Source organism: Cryptomeria japonica, chromosome 1 (assembly GCF_030272615.1).
Source record: "Cryptomeria japonica chromosome 1, Sugi_1.0, whole genome shotgun sequence".
NCBI lineage: Eukaryota > Viridiplantae > Streptophyta > Pinopsida > Cupressales > Cupressaceae > Cryptomeria > Cryptomeria japonica.
This window is the reverse complement of record NC_081405.1, coordinates 139697821-139719563: the sequence shown is the minus strand read 5'-3', so window position 1 is coordinate 139719563 and position 21743 is coordinate 139697821. Positions and strand designations below refer to the sequence as shown.

The 21743-nt window shown below is 35.4% G+C and overlaps 1 protein-coding gene across 1 annotated transcript; it reads right to left on the bottom strand.

Annotated features, from left to right (window-relative positions):
* Window positions 1–14279: 14279 nt before the first annotated feature.
* LOC131058810 (G-type lectin S-receptor-like serine/threonine-protein kinase LECRK3) lies at window positions 14280–17194 on the bottom strand. The gene has a single exon (XM_057992408.2). The coding sequence runs from the start codon at window positions 16921–16923 to the stop codon at window positions 14563–14565; it is 2361 nt and encodes a 786-aa protein (XP_057848391.2). The 5' UTR covers window positions 16924–17194; the 3' UTR covers window positions 14280–14562.
* Window positions 17195–21743: the final 4549 nt, after the last annotated feature.

The window sequence follows — 21743 nt, the reverse complement described above, 5'->3', positions numbered from 1 at the left end:
GGTCACCAGTCATGTGGTGAGAACATCCACTATCAATAATCCACTCATTAGAATTATCAAAGTGGGAGACAAGAGCCTTCTTGTCTGACACATCTTCATTAACAACTACAAATACTATGTCTTCTCTTTCTTCATCTTCTGATTCATCATCAATGACACCTTCATCGACTGCAACAAGACAATTTCTCCTATTTCCTCCTTTGAACTTCTTAAACTTCTCCGGTTTGTCCTTATTGTCACTATTAGGATAGTTGACAACAATGTGTCCTATCCTATTGCAAGAAAAGAATTTCAAAGGGAGCTTACCTCTGTATTTTCCAGTTCCCTTAGGATGTCTTTTAGCAAGAAGAGCTTCAAATTCCATCAGGATATCCTCATCATCCATATCTCTGTTTTGTCTGGGTTCATAGCTAGTACTAGCTTTTTTTTCCTTTCTAGATAGTGCAGTAGATGCTCTAAAGGCTGAATCAGTCTTCTGAACACTACCATCATAATTTTTTATCTCATATGCAATCAACTTAGCAAATGATGGAATCTAGGGATACCTTTTTCTTGTCAATAGATCTCAACTCTTGAATAGCGGCAACCCTTATTGCATAGACCGGTAATAAGGATCTCAAAACTTTTCTAGCAATGGTGGAATCATCTATTGTACCTCCTGCACTCTTGATGTCTCCAACAACAGTTTTAATCCTTATCCCATAGTGTTGAATGGTCTCTACTTGAACCATCCGCATGTCTTCAAATTTTCCTCTAAGGCTTTCTTCCTTAGCTTACTTCACATGCTCATCACCGCCATAGATAGACTCCAGAGTATCCCATTAATCTTTGGGATTGTATTTATCCTAAACATCTATAAACTCAATATTAGATAGACTGCTGATAAGAGCTTCCATCACTTGCCCATTCTCCTAAATTTCTCTTCTTTGATCATTGGTGAGAGTACCGGTAGGGACAACATAAGTATTCTCAACATAGTTCCAGTGTTGAGCACCCATGCTTTTAATGTATATCTTCATTTTGTCCTTCCATATCTTAAAGTTATCTCTATTGAACTTAGGACCTTCCCTCTTCATCATTAGAATAGGATTTTTTCCTCAAGTGGTTAAGCTTACAACACAGAGGACCTGGACAATGCTCTGATACCAATTGATGAATAATGATGAACAGTAAATACCCAACAGGTACTGAGAGGGGGGGGGTGAATCAATACACACAAAAACTTCTTAAACAACTTAAACTGTAAAGACTACACTAACAAGCAAATAGTATCACCAATCTAAATAAAGGCACTACCAGTAACACAATATGACTATAAAAGATATAAATCGATAACATCTAGATCTTCTCAAAACCTAATATCTCAACTCAACTTCACCCATATGCTTAAGCAGGTAATGCATTAGAAATATAATGACCATTGGATCATCATACTTTTACCGCTTAACAGAAAACACTAAAACATCATATGAAAAAGCATCACAAATAACACACTGATTTTTCACGTGGAAACTCAATTGGGAAAAACTATGGTGGGGATGAAAACCCACAAGTTGTTCTTGAACTCTTCTGAAGTCCACTCTATTAGGAGCCTAGTCTGGTTAAAGACTTTACAACAGGTTCTGCTAGGAACCGATCCTACTAGGGATCACCCGGTTAAGGGATGGCTAAATAACCGCTTAGAGGTTAAAACCCTGTTAAAGGTTACCTTGTCAGAGGATTTAAAGAACTCAATGATTATGAGTCACCTTGTTAAAGGATTTACAAAAATCTTGTTAAAGCTACCTGGTAAAGGGATTTTTCATCTGTTGAAATGGTTAGAAGTCAATAGGTAATACATTGATCTATCAACAGCACTCAATGCCAAGGCAAATTCGCTTCAGTTCCTTTACATCTGCAATCATACTTTGAATATCTCTACTCACTACTCTGGTTTGGCAAGTATCACTTCACACACATTCATTTGCCAACAACTTCAAATGAGAATCACCATCGACCTTATAGACAACAATTAGGTCGGTGGCAAAAACCTAAAACCCTAAGCATCTAGGTTAACAATACAGTCGGTCTAATCCTGACCGTTTAAACACATTACATGGGGTAAAACAATCTTGAACAAGTCTCAAGACATTCTCCATCGTCCGTTCTTCACCGCTTTTGGAAGTTGATAACCCATCACGTGCTCTCCACCGTTTACTAAGATTTTGCACATTCTCAAGGTAGATAGAATCAATCTTCTTCATGCAAGATCCTCAAGGAGATTCTTCACGCGCACAAGGCTGACGTTGCAACATGATCTGATCTTCATTTCAATGCTAACTCATCACAGGATGTCGTCGGTTGGATCACACAAACTTGGAATGCATCAACCAGAAACCCTGAAGTTGAGACTACCAACCGGTAGTCATATCAAATGAAACCCCGATACAAGCTTTGCATATATCGGTTCACATTCCAACATACCGGTTCACCTTTTTGCATATACCAGTTCATACCATCATACCGGTTCTCTTGCCAGTTTGCTTACTTCAATATACGAGTTCATACTTCAGCATATTGACATCAATGACAAAATACAATCCTATCATGTCATCAAACTCTGCATATATGCCAACAATAAGGTTGCAAGATGAACCATTATTACAATATAAAAAGTACTGCCAATATTGTTTAAAAAAATTTGACACCTAAGAGGTCATATGGTGTTCTAATGGGTCATAGGACACAATATGACCCTCTCTCTCTCTCTCTCTCTCTCTCTCTCTCTCTCTCTCTCTCTCTCTCTCTCTCTCTCTCTCTCTCTCTCTCTCTCTCTCTCTCTCTCTCTCTCTCTCTTCCCCCCTCTCTCCCCTCTCTCTCCCCCTCCCCGCCATCCCTCCCTCTCCCTTAATCTCTCTCCCTCCCTTCCCCCTCCCTCCCTCCTCTCTCCCCTAATCTCTCTCTCTCTCTCTCTCTCTCTCTCTCTCTCTCTCTCTCTCTCTCTCTCTCTCTCTCTCTCTCTCTCTCTCTCTCTCCCCTAATCTCTCTATCTCTCTCCCCTAATCTCTCTCTCTCTCTCTCCCCCACTCCCCCCTCTCCCTCTCCCTAATATCATATACTAATTTATTTATAAATTAATATATTGTATATTAATATATTAATAAACAATAGATTAATTATATGCAAATTTAGTTTACGAATTTACTTATTAAAATCGAATATCCGATTGTACCGGATATCCGATTTTATTGGATTTTTGTTGTACAAGTTTCAAATTTGAAATTTTGGCTCGAGAATGCTTTGGGATTTGGCTTGGAAGTGACAAGCCTGGAAAGTCAACTGAAAAAACGTGTTTTTCAGTATTCCTTGATTTTTCAGAATTTACATTGGTGGCTGATGACTTTTTTTATAGCCAAAATTGATAAAATGAAAAGGGGCTTTTAAGGACATTCTCAACTTTCCAACAATGTAAGGCTTGTCTTATTTCAACTTTAATAAATAATTATTATTTATTTTCAAATTGAATTTTGACAAAAGTCCTGATTGATAGACTGATTGAAAAACACTTATAACTTTCAAACGGTATAACATTTTTTGAATCTGAAACATGTGTCACATCCTATGCTTCGTCTAATATAGGGAAAAATTAAAAAAAAAAATCATAAGGTTTTGACCAAGTTAAGGTGGTCAAACATATGAGCTTCTGAATTTCTGAAAAGTTGTAGTAAAAAATTCATAAATAATTATTTAATTTACAAAAAACTATAAAATAATATGTGTCACATCTGGACATGATTCTAATGCTTATATTATAAATATTATAAAAAAATATTATTATTTGATTGTGATTAGGGTGGTCATACATACGCCTACTTCTTATCTTTTTCCTAAAATTTTTGTACCACTGCATTGAAATTTGAAATTTTCATCAAATAGGATTTTTTTTTCAAAAAACAACTAGTAGCTTAGTAACTACATTCAATTTTCTATAGATTCTCTTCTTAGATATTTTTAAAATAATGTTCACAACTTACTCAAATTTTCATGTCAAGTTGCATAACTCTGATTTTCTGAAATTTCATTGCCACTTAAGGGCCTATTTTGGCACACCATGATCCTACAGATACCCTATATACTTGTATACAAATGACCTAGCAATAGACTCATGAGTTTTTCTAGCCTATAATAATATAGTAGTTTAATTGACATAATTTTTTTGGGTGATGGCCTAAGTTTCCCATCAAGTTAATCTCAACTAGGATGTTATTTCAAGTCAAAGATGCTTTTTAACATTTGGAAATATAAGAACTACTATATTTGCTAACTTTGTTGTAGATTTCATTTTTTCTACTCTCTCCAAATCATGAGTGGCTTTAGTTTATTCATGAAGACATAAGTTTAGGCCAATAAAGTTGCCCCTAATATTTTGACATCTTCAGAATCTCATTAATCATTAGTAGAATATTACTGCTATTGGTTATTCCAATAGATGGCCTTGAGATTCTCTAAAAGTATGACACTCTTTATACTTAGAGACCTCAAGGTGTTGGCCAACATGACATAGGATCACATGTAATACTATTATAATTGTCTTCTCTTTAGGCTTTATTAGAGATAGGTTAGTTTCATACCATAAGAAAAGAGTATACAAGTTTTGTTAATGGTATAATCAAGTCTTGCAGGCTTTAGGCTTTTATGAGATGAAATAGATAAAAAATATATAAAATTTATTAAAGGAAGTGTAGCATCGTAAATTGTCACTGGGCCAATTTATACCTCATGTTCATGCCCCTACTTTACTGTGTCCTATCCTCATCATCTTTTTGGGTCTATTTGTGCTAATTCTCCATATTTGAGGCCATGAAGATGTTGGCAATTGACACTCATTTGGTGGTTGTTGATGCTTGATTACTGGTTTAGGGTTGTCATTGATGGCAAATCTTGATGAGATTCCCATCCGATAATCACGGATCTTGATATCCAGAAACATACATCAATCGATAGCCAGTTAACCGGTATTTCAAGTTGAATAGAGCAGTTTTGGTCTGAAAGATTTTCGGTGATTGTGGTATTGTGAATCATGTATAGGATGATTGGGCCGACATAGAGACATCATTTTATCATCATTTTGGTGATACACATTTATCTTTGGTGATCCAGTCAAGCCTTTTTGTGACTACACGTTACATTAGCAAGTCGACTTGGTGAACGATCTATTTTATGATTACGGATATATAAGACCGGCGTAGAAGACTTTTTTGGAGTATGGTATGATTGATATGCGACCGAGTGGTGATCGAGAATCCATTTTGGTGCAATTTCAGGTGCGCATTCTTGATTTGGTATCTAACTGAGATAGTGAATAGAGTAGAACAACAAAGGCGATATAGTCAGAGTATTTAGCACTTAACTGAAACCCATCTAGGCATTGTAGATGCTATTTTGGATTTCATTCATTGTAATCCATCTTTGTAATTGATCAATAAGGAAGTAAGACTTCCGGGGTTGTAGCCCTTATTGTAATTGAGCAGTGAGCTCTAGGTAGTGTGCTTGAATGCCTTTGCATTCCCCCTCATGTAATATTGTTTTGCTACTAACCATAGTGGAATAATATTGTGGGTTCAAATCCCACTATGGTTTTTCCCATTTGGGTTTTCACGTAAAAAATCTTGGTGTTATGATTTTGTGGTTAGTTATTTTAAGTTTTTGCATTTCAGTTTTATGCTTATGCTTCTAGTGGCTTAAAGTTAAATTAGAAAATCAGATAACTGGTAGAACACTGATTCACTCCCCCCCTCTCAATGTTCCTTGATTCCAACAATTGGTATCAGAGCCTAGTTCCTCTAAGGAAGCTTAACTACTTGAGGAAGGTCAAGGATATTGAATAAATGGATTCCGGTTTTCAGAGACAGCTTAGTGTGACACTTGAGGATCTTGATGCAGCAAGACATGAGATCAGTACCCTGAAGAGAAACCTCAATGCAGCTAAAGACTCCATTAATGACTTGAAGGATCAAGTGAACTCTACAAGAGATAAGAGGAAAGAAATGATGGACAAGTTGAAGGAGAAAGAAGATCAATACATGGAGAATCAAGACAAAGTTGACAAGCTTGAGAGAGAGAATGTTGCATTGAAGAATGAGATACAATCCATTATGATGAGGTTGACTAAGGAGATTGAGGACCGAAAGAAGAATGAAGAGAATTTGACTCAATCATTGAAGGAAAGAGCAGATGAGTGCTTCAAGCTTACCTATGAGAATGATCAGTTGAAGAAGTTGTTGTTTTATATTTTCATAACTTTAGCAAAACATTGATTGAGATGGAGCGCAGTATCCCTAAAGATTTATACAATATTATTGACACAAGGAGACTGACTACCAGTAAAATTGACAAAGAAATGAAAGAAAGAGAGTTGATTAATGTTTGCAAATGTGTCTCCCAAGATGAAGCCAAAATGCTCTTTGAGGAAGCTAATAAGAAATAATTCAGAAGCAAAAACAAGGAGAACAAGTTGATGATTAGAAGGGTTGAAGAGGTGAGGAAGGAGACTAAGGATATCTAGAGAAAAATCATAAAGAACAATCCTCTGTATAGTGATGCAGTTTAGACTTCCTATCTGGAAGTTAAGGTGATCTAAAGGATAGAACTCAGATTAGGGAACATCCAGAAGAGCAAGGCAATGTAACACTTGATGCTGAGATTAGTGCTAATCCTCTGGTGGTTGAGAGTACTGAAGCAGTCCCTGAGGTTCCAAAGGATGATACTGCACCAAATGGTAACACTGGTGCACTGGATAAAGGGGATGATGCTGAGTTGAAGGGGTCTGAGAAGACAGAGGCGAAGGACACAAAGATAGATAAAGGGAAGGGAGTTGTTGATCCGACAATTGACATTCCTCAAGTCACAAGGACTCTACCCTAAATCTCTATTAATCTTGATGATCCTTTAGATCTTGGACAAATGTCTCTGACAGAGAAGTTGATGCTTGCAGTATTTGTTCAAGCTCAAGCCAATAAGGATCTAGTCAAGTCTGAAAATAAGGACAAAAAGTTTATTTTGATGACAATTGATGTTTTGTAGAAGGTGGCTCCGGGTGTGAAACTTGACGCTAACTCCAACCCCTCTAGTAAATTACTACAATTGATTAATAATGTAAATACAAATTTTGATTCTTTGGAGAAGTCCACTACTAAGCGTGTATTAGATTGAAAGGAGGTAAGGATGTAGACATTCCGGAAAATGATAAGATTGAATAAAGGTCTACGGATTATTTCAGATGCATTATCTGAAAGCGATCAAATACATAAGTCTGGTCTAATTTTGCCAAAGTTCACAGTAGACATAGACAAGCATATAAGTGTTTGCCAGGGTAAACTTGCTGGTATTTCACAGTCTTTTGATCCTAATGTATCCCTTACCAGCAGTGTAGAAGGACAAGTACTGGCTCTAACTGATCAGATCTCGATCCTTAATGCGGATAAGGATAGAATTTTGAGGAGAGTAGGTGAACTCTGGAATTTGATTGCCCCCCCGGTTGGACACCATGTTGAACAATAAGGTAGTTTGTTTGAAGGCTATGGGACAACCAGTTACATCTGAACTGAAGGATGTAGAAATCCATGCCTATGTATTCAGTCCATTTATGTTTACTAATAGGTTTTTGGTCCATTTATGTTGCACGAGTTATATTTTACATAAAAATATGATATTCTACTAATAATAATTGATACTTTTTAATTCAACTAATAGGAATTTTTAGATTCAGCATTGGTTGAATCTTTAAAACATCACCTTTTGGACACTTTGCACTAGACATGCTATTTTGATGAGTTGCATGACAAGTCACAAATCCAAACTTTAGTTGTTGATAGATAAGTGCCAATTTTACGTATTTCTAAAAAAAATGGAGGTCTTATGATATTCCATGTAATGAGTACATGTTGACAAAGTTAGCTCGCTCAACTATTGGTCCCTCTTCTTGATAGGTTCAATGAAGGAATCAACATCAATTTATATGGAAGATTAATTTAGAATTTTCATCTATTTGTTTAAATAAAAATTATATTTAATTCCTTTTAAGAGACTATGTGGGATATCAATTTCTTTGTTACAAACTCTTTAGGTTTAGGGCTTATTGATGTGAATGAATAAGGAATTATGCTATGCACTAAATAGATTTTCCATAGATGGTTGGATTTTGTAATTGTAATGAAATTTTGAATGTTTTTGTTATTTGATTGTATCACATTTGATTCTTGATAAGGGATAATGTAGTTCTAGGATGAGCTTAGCCTCTATTCATATGAAAAAAAAATATGGGAATGGATTTGGTTTCTACTTTTTTTGTTATCTTACATGTTTCTTTTAAAATTATTGGCACTTTTAATTTTTTTATATTACAGAAGGCTTGGAAAGTCATTAACTTGTGGCTCACCGGAGTGGAGATCATTTTATACTAGTTTATCTCTCAACCAACAATTATCATGGTTCTCTCCCACCATTATTTTCCAGGTTAAGTCATTGGTAAATATTTATTCCATGCACTCCCTATACTTTTTTAGGAGAGTTTGGAATCTCCAAAATTTATACTCTAGGATCAATTTTATCTAGCTCTCTTTGTAGCAAGCCATGGTTAAGTTCCATTTGAACTTGTAGATAAAGAAACCATCCAAATAGTAGTGAAGGTCATACCTTCACAACTCTCTTGTACATCTTTTTATGAATTCTACTAAGCCTTGGTGGAAGGACTTAATGTGGTATATTGATACTCCATTCCATAAGTATACCTCCATAAACAAATATAGATCTAGACTTTCATTATATTTTTGTATGCTCCAAAAACTAAAATTTGGATGGTCTCTTTGGTTTGCATATTTAATATGGGATAAATTCTTTCAAATGATTTTGAAAATGATTGTGGAGTCCACTTGGTTGTTCATATTTTTTCTAGTGTTTTCTTTGTAAAGGCCTTTTAAAAATGTCTAATATGTCTTGGTGTTGATAATCAAGATGCCTATTTTGTGAATAACTTAAATTTTTATTCTATTTATTTTGGTTATATACTTGTATACAAATGACCTAGCAATATAGACTCGTGAGTTTTTCTAGCCTATAATAATAGAGTTGTTTATTGACATAATTTTTTTGGGTGATGGCCTAAGTTTCCCATCAAGTTAATCTAAACTATGATGTCATTTCTAGTCAAATATGCTTTTTAAAATTTAGAAATATAAGAATTCTACTATTATTGCTAACTTTGTTGTAGATTTCAATTTTTATACTCACTCCAAATCATAAGTGGCTTTAATTTATTCATGGAGACATAAGTTTAGGCCAATAAAGTTGCCCCTAATATTTTGACATCTTCAGAATTTCATTAATCATTAGTAGAATATTACTGGTATTGGTTATTCCAATAGACGACCTTGAGATTCTCTAAAAGTATGACACTCTTTATACTTAGAGAGCTCAAGGTGTTGGCTAACTTGACATAGGATCACATCTACTATTATTATAATTGTCTTCTCTTTAGGATCTATTAGAGATAGGTTAGTTTGATACCATAAGAAAAGAGTATACAATTTTTGTTAATGGTATAAGCAACTCTTGTGGCCTTTAGGCTTTTATGAGATGAAATAGATAAAAAATATATAAAATTTCTTAAAGGAAGTGTAGCATCGAAAATTGTCGCTGGGCCAATTTACACCTCATGTTCATGCCCCTACTTTAGTGTGTCCTATCCTCATCATCTTTTTGGGTCCATTTGTGCTAATTCTTCATATTTGAGGCCATTAACATGTTGGAAATTGACACTCATATGGTGATTACTGATGCTTGATTAATGTTTTATGGTTTTCATTGATGGAAACTCTTCATGAGATTCCCATCCAGTAATCATGTATCTTGATATCCGAAAGTGGACGTCAACCGATAGCCAGTTAACCCGTATTTCAGGTTGAACATAGTAGTTTTGGTCTAGAATCTTTCTAGTGATTTTGGTGTTGTGAATCGTGTATAGGATGGTTGGGCCAACATAGAGACATCATTTTGGTGATCTGCATTTATCTTTGGTGATCCAGTCAAGCCGACATATGACTACATGTTACATTAGCAAGCCGACTTGGTGAATAATCTAATTTATGATTAGAGATATATAAGACCAGTGTAGAAGACCTTTTTGGAGTATGGTATGATTGATATGAGGTCGAGTGGTCATTGAGAATCCATTTTGGCATAATTTCACCTGCACATTCTTGATCCAGTAGCTAACTAAGACAATGAACAAAGCAAAACAACAAAGGTCATACAGTAAGAGTATTTGGCACTTAACCAGAACTCATCCAGGCATTGTAGATCCTATTTGGAGTTCGTTCATTGTAATCCATCTTTGTAATTGATCAGTAAGGTAGTGAGACTTTCAGGGTTGTAGCCCTTATTGTAATTGAGCAGTGAGCTCTAGGAAATGTGCCCAAATGACTGTGCATTCTCCCTCATGTAATTTATTATTTTGCTACTGGCCATAGTGGAATAATATTGTGGGTTCAAATCTCACCGTAGTTTTTCCGATTTGGCTTTCCATGTAAATATCTTGGTGTTATGATTTTGTGGTTGGTTATTTGAAGTTTCTGCATTTTAGTTTTATGCTTATTATTTTAATGGCTTAAAGTTAAATTAGAAAATCAGATAATTGGTAGAACACTGATTCACTACCCCCTCTCAGTGTTCCTTGATTCCAACAGAACAACCTTTTGTGGGTCCTACCATGGGATACCCACCGTATTTTTATTTTGTTTTGGTCTTATTTAAGCTAGGACAATGGTCTGGACCATGGCAGCTCAAAAATGCCACGGTCTTGCTTAAATAGGCCCCAATTTGAAATGGGGTTAGGGATTTATCTCAAGTGTAAGATTTGATCTTCAAGGTTCTGCATGACCATTGGAGATCGACCTAATCGGTATATTACCTAGAACTCCCTACAAAAAAATATTTTATCAACCTAATTTTATCTAAGCATCATAAGTTAACATTCCTATGATTCTTGCATCCATGAAGTATTCATCATGAAGCATTTTTAGAGATCTTCAAGGCTGCATATTCATCATTTAACCACTGTAGAGAAAAATTACAACATTCCTATGAAAGCATGTATATATGACTCAGATGGTGTTCCCACATCTACAACAACTATTATAAATGAAAATGTGATCTTTTCCTTGGGAGGATAGAGGATAAATAATAATGAAAATATAGAAATGAAATGATTATACCTTATGTATGAACCCCTCTCATGGAGTTTCACATAAAGGTGGTGATGCAATGCTCTTTAGATAGGCCCTACAAGTTTTAATTCCATAACTTGATAGAATTAAATAATAAACCATGAAATCATACTTGAACATTGAATGTTGTGTTAAACACTTCTAGATGTTGAGAGTGGGGGGGTAGCGGGGGAGGTGAATCAACATATACTAAAAATTAACCAATCTAACCATTTATTTATTCATTCCAATTACCACATGTGTAGAAGTAAAGAGAAAAATATACAAGAACAAACACACATGAAGACCAAGATTTTCACATGGAAAACCCAATGATGGAAAAGTCACAAGGAAAACTATCCAGCTATATGAAAACAAGTTACAAAGTTGTAAGCTCAAGCCAAAGAAAGCTCACTACTCCTAATTTGGACTTGCAAGACTAAGGTGCATAACCCCAAGGAAAGATACAAGGGACTTGTAAATATTGAAGATCACTTCTTCAGGGAAAAATTCAATTATTCTAAATACAATGAATCAATATGATTGAACTGCAAAGAAACTCATTCTTTGATATGTTTATTATAGTTCACTATTATTAAACATCCATAACTACCTTCATCTCTACTTAAGTGCACTTCCAAACCTTTTCTCTTACAAGATACGCCATACAAAACTTCGCATTTCACTTACACCACTCTTTTTCCATCCTCCAAAATTTGCTATCGTAGAAACCAAAATTGCACAGGTTGTCTCCAAAGGATAGAGTCGTTAAAGCACATCAACCAACCTTACTGGAAACATGATGTAGACCACCAAAACTCTTGTGGATGCACAACATACAATAACTTGACACCAACATAGCTAAATCACTGAACCGTACTACCAAAAAAATTAAAGGTGGAGGAATGCAACACGTTCTTGTAAACTAGCACTTTGTCACTACACAATTTGATACTTATGCCATCACAACTCCAACTATAGATAAAATGAGAATGTATAAATTGAGACATGTCAAGCATTTGCATCCACTGATATTATACTACAACCAAAAGAAAGATGAAGCAATGCACCACAATGCTGACCAAAATTATGAACATAGTATGACAAACTATTCACCGAAATAGTGACAATTAGCCATATACCAATGTGGACCACTAAAATCATCTTTAAAGATCCAAAAAATCCATAAGGTAATCCATATAAACCATATAAAGTAACCATAATCAATCTTCACACATCTACATGACCTCATAATTGATCCCTGATACTACATTACTTTGGAACAGAACTCATCAACCACCCAAACTAAAGTCATCATCAATGATAACAAGTTTGACATCAATGACAACACTAACTCATATTTGCAACATGTTGTACTTTGTTGCTCAATTTGTTGATACCTCAAATTTAAAATGCTTTCTTGATAATGCGTGATCAATTGAATTAATTTATCTTGTTAGATCTTAAATGATAAAAATAGTCCTTTATATAGGTTTCACAAGGTATTTTTGAATGTACACTGACAACCAACAATCAAATGAAAATATTGAGAACTAATTACGAATGATAGGGGCAAACACTCATATATGCTTGAGTTTGGATTCCTTTTAAAGGGACTAGGGCATTGGGTGCCCTAGTCCACTTAAAAAGGATCTGGCAAAAGGGGTGGCAATGTATGAGGATCTACAACATGGGATCGAATCTCAAAATTAGCATATGAAGACAATTAAGTTATGGGTTTAACAATTAAATTATAGAGTGAGATAAGGCAAGAATATGCTTGAAATGATCTAAGAGAAAGCACAATAAAGTAGGAGCTCATATAGAGTGTGAAATTGTGAAGGGATATAGTTTATGACACTATAATTAGAGATTTGGGCTTCTCTTAAACCTTGTCACACTTTTAGTGATTTAACAAACATGTGAATTTGTCAACCCCACAAATCCATTCCCTTTTCCTTAAACATTTTTAGTATTCTTGTCAAAATTTTGGCACTTTGAAGAACTCACAAACCTTGTTGATATTTTATGCTTATCTCAAATTGAACCAAAGGTTTGATGATTTCATGAACTTGTCAATTTGACAACATCATAAATTCTTTCCTTTGACTTGTCGAGCTTTTAGGGAGTTTGTGAACTAATCAATTTGCTAAAATAGTGAACTTATTCCTTCTTTAGCCACTTTTATCTTAACTTTCTCTCTTTGTTGCACTTTCAATGAGTTAACACACTTACAAATTTGTCAAAATTTTAAAATTTTATCCTTTTGACAAGTTTGAAAACTTGTGAATTTTCTAGCAATTCAAGCTTTCACACTTTTACATTTTTTTCTATTAAGGCTTAAGGGGGTTTGTAAACTCCTTAACTTTCAAAACACTTGGGAAATTCAATAACAATTAACAAAAAGAAACAAAAACAAAATGCAGCAAAGACGTCCAATTTTTAAAAAAATTAAGATTTTGAAAGCTTCAATACATATGAATGACAAAAAGGCGATCTCAAAACAGGGTTATTGAAATAGATATAGATTTATATAAATTTACAATTTTTTCAAATTGAATCTCAATCGATATCATTGTTACAAATGTGTAACTAAAAAAAATATCAAAGACCAATAGAAAAATTAAAAAATAATATCCCAAATGTAAACCAATACTTAAAAATAATTGGAGGTGTCTATTCTGGCTCCAATACTTAAAAATACATAAATATCTATTCGCACATTTTACACCGTCGATTTTGCAATTAACGGCTGCGATTGACTAACATGTCGCTAACACGCTGTACGAAAGGTCCGTTTTGAAACCATAATAGACTCAGCCAAAATAATTTACTAATAAATAACAAATAAGAGTTAGCTGATGTGAGCAACCTTAATTCAATTTGCCATAAAAATCAGTAATAAAAAAGGGCCCAAGACATGAAGGATGAAAAGGCCATGTCTTCGCAATTTCGACCAACACAAATTGAGGCCATTGTCCTTGTACGATAGATAGATTTTACCATTTTAAAGTTCAAACAAACCATTTGCAATCTCTGTAAATAACCACACTTCCAAGATCTCTGTAAGAAGACAATACACAACTTTATTACCATATTGCCGTTAGGCAAGTGACTTATACCAGGGGGCTCCTAACCAGAGAATAACATGACACTAATTAAGAAATGGTACTTAGATATACTACTAAAGCCATTGCCCTTCCTATCGAGAGGCAAGATAACATTAATTGACTATTGGTCTAAGATGACAAATAGAATGGTGAGACACTGGCATTATTGTAGGGCAATATTGATAACGCACTAAAAGCAGTGCTTTTATATTTTACAAGCACAACGAACCAACAAAAGATCCTAGAGGCGGGGGCACTGCAATCTCAACTGTTCCTTCCATCATCTGAACTACCTTTTTCATAGATGGCCTGAGAGATGGATCTTCTTGAATGCACCACAGACCCACCAATACCATTCTCTCCAACTGCCTCGACTCTATTCTCATACCTTCGCCTTCTACTTGCTGCTGCTCCACCAGCTTAGCAAGTGCACCGCGCTTCAAGCATTCATACACCCACTCGCTCAAAAAGATTTCTTTTTCCGGGGCATTAAAGTCCATGGTTTTCCTGCAACAAATAATTTCGAGCAGCATCACTCCAAAGCTGTAAACATCTACTTTTGCACTAATTGGCATATTATTAATCCATTCAGGCGCAATGTAACCCTTTGTGCCCCGAGTTCCAGTGATTGTCCGAGTCTGTTCTGCCCTCAACAATTTTGCCAAACCAAAATCAGATATTTTAGGATTGTAGTTTTGGTCCAGCAGAATGTTTTGGGGCTTTATGTCACAATGCAGGATCTGGGTCCTACACTCTTCGTGCAAATAGAGAAGCCCTCTTGCTGTGCCCATTGCAATCTGACCACGCACCCTCCAATCAAGAAACCCGCTATCTCCAAATAGAACGGTGTCCAAAGATCCATGGCTCATGTACTCGTACACCAGAAGCCGGTGAGTGCCCTCATCACAGAAACCGTACAATTGAACCAGATTTTTATGATAGCTTGAACCAATCGCGGTCATCTCTGTTCTGAACTCCCGCTCCCCATGTTGTTCTTGCACTGATTTATCAGCAAGAGCTTTTACTGCAATTGCTCTCCCATCCTGTAAGCTCCCCTTGTAAACTTTACCGAAAGCACCCCTTCCTAATTCTTCTCTAAAACCACCTGTAGCAGTCTCTATTTCCTTATAACAAAAAGCCTTCAAACCCTCCACAACAATGGGCTGCTCTTTAACCTTTCTAATCTTGTGGAGCTTGCTCCCACACAAACACACGAGGAAGGCAGCCACAATAAGAGCTGAAGAGCAAGCCAGGAGACTTATGCCAATGGCTACAAGGGACTTTTTCTCCCTTACCCTTCTTTGTTCTGAAAGAGGAGGGGAGAAAGGAGACGGCGTGTTGACGTCTTCAGATCCTTTGACAAAAGCTACACTTGTTATGTCATCACCTTGACGCCCGTCGAGCAGAGGCATTCTTTTCTTCCGACAAACCGAGCCGCTATGTGTGACGACGACGCAGAAGCAATCATTTCTGCAGGCCTCCTGACATTGAGTTTCTGTAAGATCCTGCAAAACTGAGTAGTCTTTGCCGCCGCCCCAGTCCGTGTTGTCAAGCGTCGACATGGTGCTACTTGCGCTGCAGCTCTGCCCTGGCGATGAGCTTCGCACGCATCCCTTAAAATGGTCTTGGCTGTCGATATAACTGAATTGAGGAGGACAACTGCAGTCGGGCTTGTTCTCGCTGTTGAGATGACAAATGCCGTTGCGCCCACACTGACCCTTGACTTGTTTACATGAGTCATTCACTGCCTGCCATACAGATGACCAAGAACTGGAAGCATTGCTGGTGTTCCACACATACTGTGCAAGGATTCCGTCGCTCTCGAGCGTCATTCTACGGAGAAGCCCCCTCTTTCTTAAGCCACCGGCTGTGACATTGTAGACCGTGATGTTGGTGGTATTTACCAGATACAAGAGCCCACTCGAATCAAAATTTAAGTTTACTTCCTGATTGAATACAGCAGTAGCCCAGTAAGCGCCTTGAGACTCTCCCACTCGATCCACAGGGTAAAGCACCAAATTGGCGTCTTCTTGCAAGGCGAGCTCGAATCGGCCTGATGAGAAGTTTGTGGATGAAGCCTTGGAATACATGGTAGATTTCCACTTGAGCACTTGACCAGGCAAGAGGGTATCGGTAGGATGGTCGAAGCTCTGCCAGATGGGCTCAAATGAGGCGTTTAACAGCACAAAGTTGCCATTGTCGAGCATTGCAGCTGCGGCAATCTTTCCCTGGGGAGCAGCGGACCATTTCAGACTTTTCCGGGCATCATACAAGCTCAGGCCATTGTTGGTGAGCTGCAGAGTAGACATCTTTTCAACAGGAATGTCCATCTGATCCTTCATTACTGTCCAGACCAGAGTTTTATTAGGCATTTTGTCGAACCAAACGCCTAAGACATACTGAGTTGGGGTTAGCTCATAGAATCCAAAGGCAAACTGTCCATTTGGTGAAACCCATTTGGAATTTTGAGGAGGACTAAGAGTTGAGCCAAGCGTGATATTTGGTTTCTGGGCCGATACGCAGATGAACATCATAATAACAACAATAAGAGTAAGAATTGTAGGAGCAGCCATAGCTGGAGGAAAAGGAAGCTAATCAAGTTGCTGGAAGCTGTTCCTTTTGTAGCATATTACCCATACCAAATATCTTATCAAACACGCAAGCAAATTCCGCACTACACTAATCAAACTAATTTTTTAGTGCAGTCAGTCAATGTTGGAGCAGGTTTCAATTACACGCGCTGGCTCTGAGGTAATTTCGAGGAATCGATAGGGAAGAAAAGAAGAAGCCTCTCATCAATATTTAAAAAAACAAAAAAAAAAGCACTTGCCCCAACTGATCTTTGTAGTGCAGTCAGTCAATGCTGGAGCAGGTTTCAAATACCCGCGCTGGCCTAACTGAGGTAATTTCGAGGAATCGATAGGGGAGAAAAGAAAAGCCTCTCATCAATATTAAAAAAAAAAAAAAAGCACTTGCCCCAACTGATCAGACTTTTCAAGTCATCTTGTTTTAAAAAAAAATCTCATTCTAGAACACATGATAATTTAGTAAAGTCATGCAGTTTAACACGTTTTAAGTTTAAATACACGAAATTATCAACACCTTTTAAATTAAATTATCCATTTTTCTATAATACATGATAATTTAGTAAAGTGCATGATGATATATAGGTACTTTGTTAGTATATGGATTTGACTAATTAAATTAATAATAAGTAATGTCTAATAATAAACTTCCTATTTTTTATTGTTAGATTTTTCTTGTTTATTTAATTTGTAGTGAAATAGCATTTTTATTATTTGTTTTAGTTTTTATTTATTCAGTTTAATATTGCATTATTTAGTTAATTATAATTTATTCTTTAATTTTATTTTATTTTTTTATTTTTTACTCTTTTATGTTTCTTTGTGTCCTTTCTTTTTCTAGTGTCTCTTGAGTCTTGTATCACTTCTTTTTCCCATCTATTTAGTCATCTAGATCTACTATCCACTTCAATTCTTTTTTTTAGACAACTCATTTTGATGATAGTTTGTGGAGTTTGATTTGAATATTGATGAAAAAATTGTTTACATGGTCAAATCTAAAAACTAGCAATTAGTTTTTAAGTTTCTAAATTATATATTAATTCTCACAAAAAAATCAACTTGTTTTTGCATGTGACTTGAGAGGTTGAGGTAGGTTTTGGACTTCTAGGTAGTAATGATGACCACAAAATGAGTCATTGTATGGATGAAGGTTCTTAAATGGTCAATATGGGAGATGAAGATTAGCTCATACCCCAAGATCTCCTACAAAACAAAACATAACCTTCCACAAAATAATATGGCAAGAAAAGAGCTTGCTTGATATTAAGATCTATGAGACAAAGTGTACAAGAGGCCTTGCTTATATAAGCAAGGATGATTAATGCGATTAGAAAAGATCATAACATGTTTCTTAATCTTATAGAATGACACAACTTATCATAACTAACTAGGACACAAGAATTAAATTACAAAAGATAATATAATATCTAATTGAGAACTAATACTTCTAGAAACATTTCTAGGACCTAAGTAAACTTAACATGTTAATAGGAACCATTAATAAACTAGTTACCTGTAAAATACCTTAATCACACCAACAACCACCTTAATCCAACTTAGAGAGGAACAAACTAATGCAAATGATGCATGAATGCAAAGATACATCTAAACTATGAAGTCATATTAGGTACCAATTTACAACATATCTCTCATGAACGGAGTAAAGGAGAAAAACCACATGCCCGAAAAAATCCCTCTCCAAAAGGAAGAATGAAGAAACAATCATGTACAAGTCATAAAATGAGTGATGAATGAAGGACTCATCAATATCACCAAGGACTACATCAATCACAAGGAAAAAATAGAGAAATCATCCCCACATGAGAAGAAAAACTAGATTATATAGCCCTCGCTCATAATGAAGTATTTCCAAAGACAATAAAGCACTCTGAAAGACAAAATAGAATCCAAAAATTGAAAACAAAAAGTATCTAATTGGGAATAAATAATTTCAGTGGTAGATGCTAAAGAAACTCCAATTCTATGAAGAAGGGAGAGGGAAAAATCCTCAAGATGCGTGTCTCTAAAAATTGATTAAGTACTTCGATGCTAGAGTATACCTCAAAAAAATTAGGTGCTACACCAACCAAAGAATAAGATAGATAAAGAATGTGTGGAAAGTCATGAACAACCTCCAAAGATAATGAAAATGGGACAAAAACTGTTGTGAAATTATCATCAAAGAGGAGAGAGACCCCTTCAAATATGCCTTCCAAATTTACAAAAAATGACAAAATAAAGTTAATATACACGCCACATATGCATCCCAAAAAAGCTAAATCTAAAAGAGAAATATTATCATATTCAATTGAATTATTGGAATCCATGTCAACACTAAAATATGTTGAAGTGGGAAAAGATGGAACCTCACCACAAGTTGAAAGAACTGTAAGGTTCAAATGACCAATGTGTGCCTTTGATGAACTATTTACACTTGATAGATATGAGAGTCAACCTTATATTTTTCACCATCAAGAGTAGAATAAAAATGTGAAAGATATAAAGGTGTGAAGCTTTATCAACCTTACCCATTATAATAATATATCTTGTGTACAAATCACAAAAGAACATTGAATCTAGGGTGAACTCAACAATTTTACCTATACCACTATATGTTATCTAATATATAGAAAGAATAAATTATGTGCAATATTAGGCATAAAGAGAAAATCATTAAAATGTCTATTACCCATGTCAATATATCTTTTTGCACAAATAAGAAAGTAGGTACTATTGTACATCAAGATCTTAGTTATGCTCAAAGGCTCAAATAAAAAAAAATCTATGTAACCTTTCATATTATTGGAAGCCCTAACCCTATTGACTCATCAATTATAGTCACAACAAGTGCTTTAGATTTCATCTTATCAACTCTATTGGAAATGCCTAATAAACATTAATTGTGTGGATGATGATGCTTATGAATAAAAAGAAGGTGATTTATAAGGCTATGAAGGAAATCAAATGTAATGCTCCTTACAGACTTTCTTTATCTATTCTAATTATTTCTTATAACAATTATGTTCATCATTCTTAGGTTTCTTAGAATATGCATGCTTGGGTTTCTCCAAGTCTTATGAACTTATCATCTTTGGAAGAGGTAGGAGACTCATTAGGTTTTTCCTTAGGTTTGGATTTCTTCTTTGCTTTCCTTTTGGTTTTCAATGTTGTTAATTCCTAATTCTTAGGAAGTGCATTTAAACAACTAATATTGTATTATACTCTAGTTAATCTATCATTAAAAAAATTAAAATAAGAAATTATAAATGATTCACCTAACCCATAAATAATCTTCAATGGTAGGAAAATAATTAGTAGAGATGGATTCTAATTACATACCACTAAGCTCACTAAATGAACCATCCAATTCTTTGTGTACATATCCCATATCTACCTCGGTATAGTGCACTCATTAACATGGAACAACAAGCTATCAAAAATATGCATTATAACCAAGTACATAACATCACCACATTTATTCTCATGATAAAATCTCTCGTAATCCATAGATAATTCAACTTTTTGTTCACCCAAGATAAACCACAACCCTTAGACCAAAGTAGTTGTTACATGTCGTTGCACCAAAAGATCGACCTATTAATGCTCAATATAACTACTAGACTTATAGAATCCACACAAGGTGGTTAAGCCATGTTGCAAACACGACCATTGTACTGCACAACACAAGGAGACCAATAGTTCACATCTTGCAAAAATGCCCCCTAGTGCAAGCAAGGGGTTTGAACCTATAACCAAGCTCTGATACTACGTGTTACAAGTGTGGTTGTCATTGCACCAAAATATCAACCTGTTAATGCTTGATACAACCACTAGACTTATAGAATCCATAGGAGGTGGTTAAGCCATGTCAAAAACACAAGCGTTACACCGCACAACACAAGGAGACCAAGGGCACACACCTTGAAATAGTAACCACTATAGTTTTACCTTCTAAGTGTGATAAAATTATTGTGAGTGAGTACAAATATTGTGCTATTTCATCCTTTTATAGAGCGCAATGAGTCTCTCATATCGATCATCTCTTGTGCTCTAATTTAAGCTTCTAGATCTTGGGTGGCTACCTCTATAGCCACATATTGCATGGTATAGAGTATTTTATACCAACTCTTACAAATATACCTTAATGTTTTGATTTTATTCTAATTTTCGTAATATAAATTTTGCTAGAGAAATCATCTTTATATGTTTATACCTCAAAATATGGATATTTTTTATTCACCTCTTTCTAATGTTATTTGTGCATCATATCTATAGGCATGTGAGGGTGGAATAAGCACTCCAATAATCAATACACTTCTTATTTGATAAATGGAGTAAATTTCATCCCATCATTAAAAAATAATCACTATTATCTTAGCCATGACAATAATTTCCTACCTTATCTAGATGTTAAACCTAGAGGTACCATAATTTCACATTGTTCATTTTACAAACCATTAAACATTTATTGAAGTGACACATTTAACCACATATTATATGGGTATATGCACCAAGATGTGCAACCAGAAAGTTGCCACTTTATTCTTTTTTCTTAAGGGTCATTTGATGTGTGGAAAATAGGGTTCCCACCATATTTGATACTCCCCAAATAGGTTTTATGTTCCAAGCCTAAGGTTTGGTCATGCCAAACCTCCTTGGCGAGCGCCAAATTTGGTGATATCCAAATGTTTTGATTGGATTAATTCTTCTTCTCTCTTCATCTCTTGCTTACCAAATGTTTTGCATTGGAAAATTCTCTTTCTCTAATTGGTGAGCACAAAATTTGGTGCTAGCCAAATATTTTGATT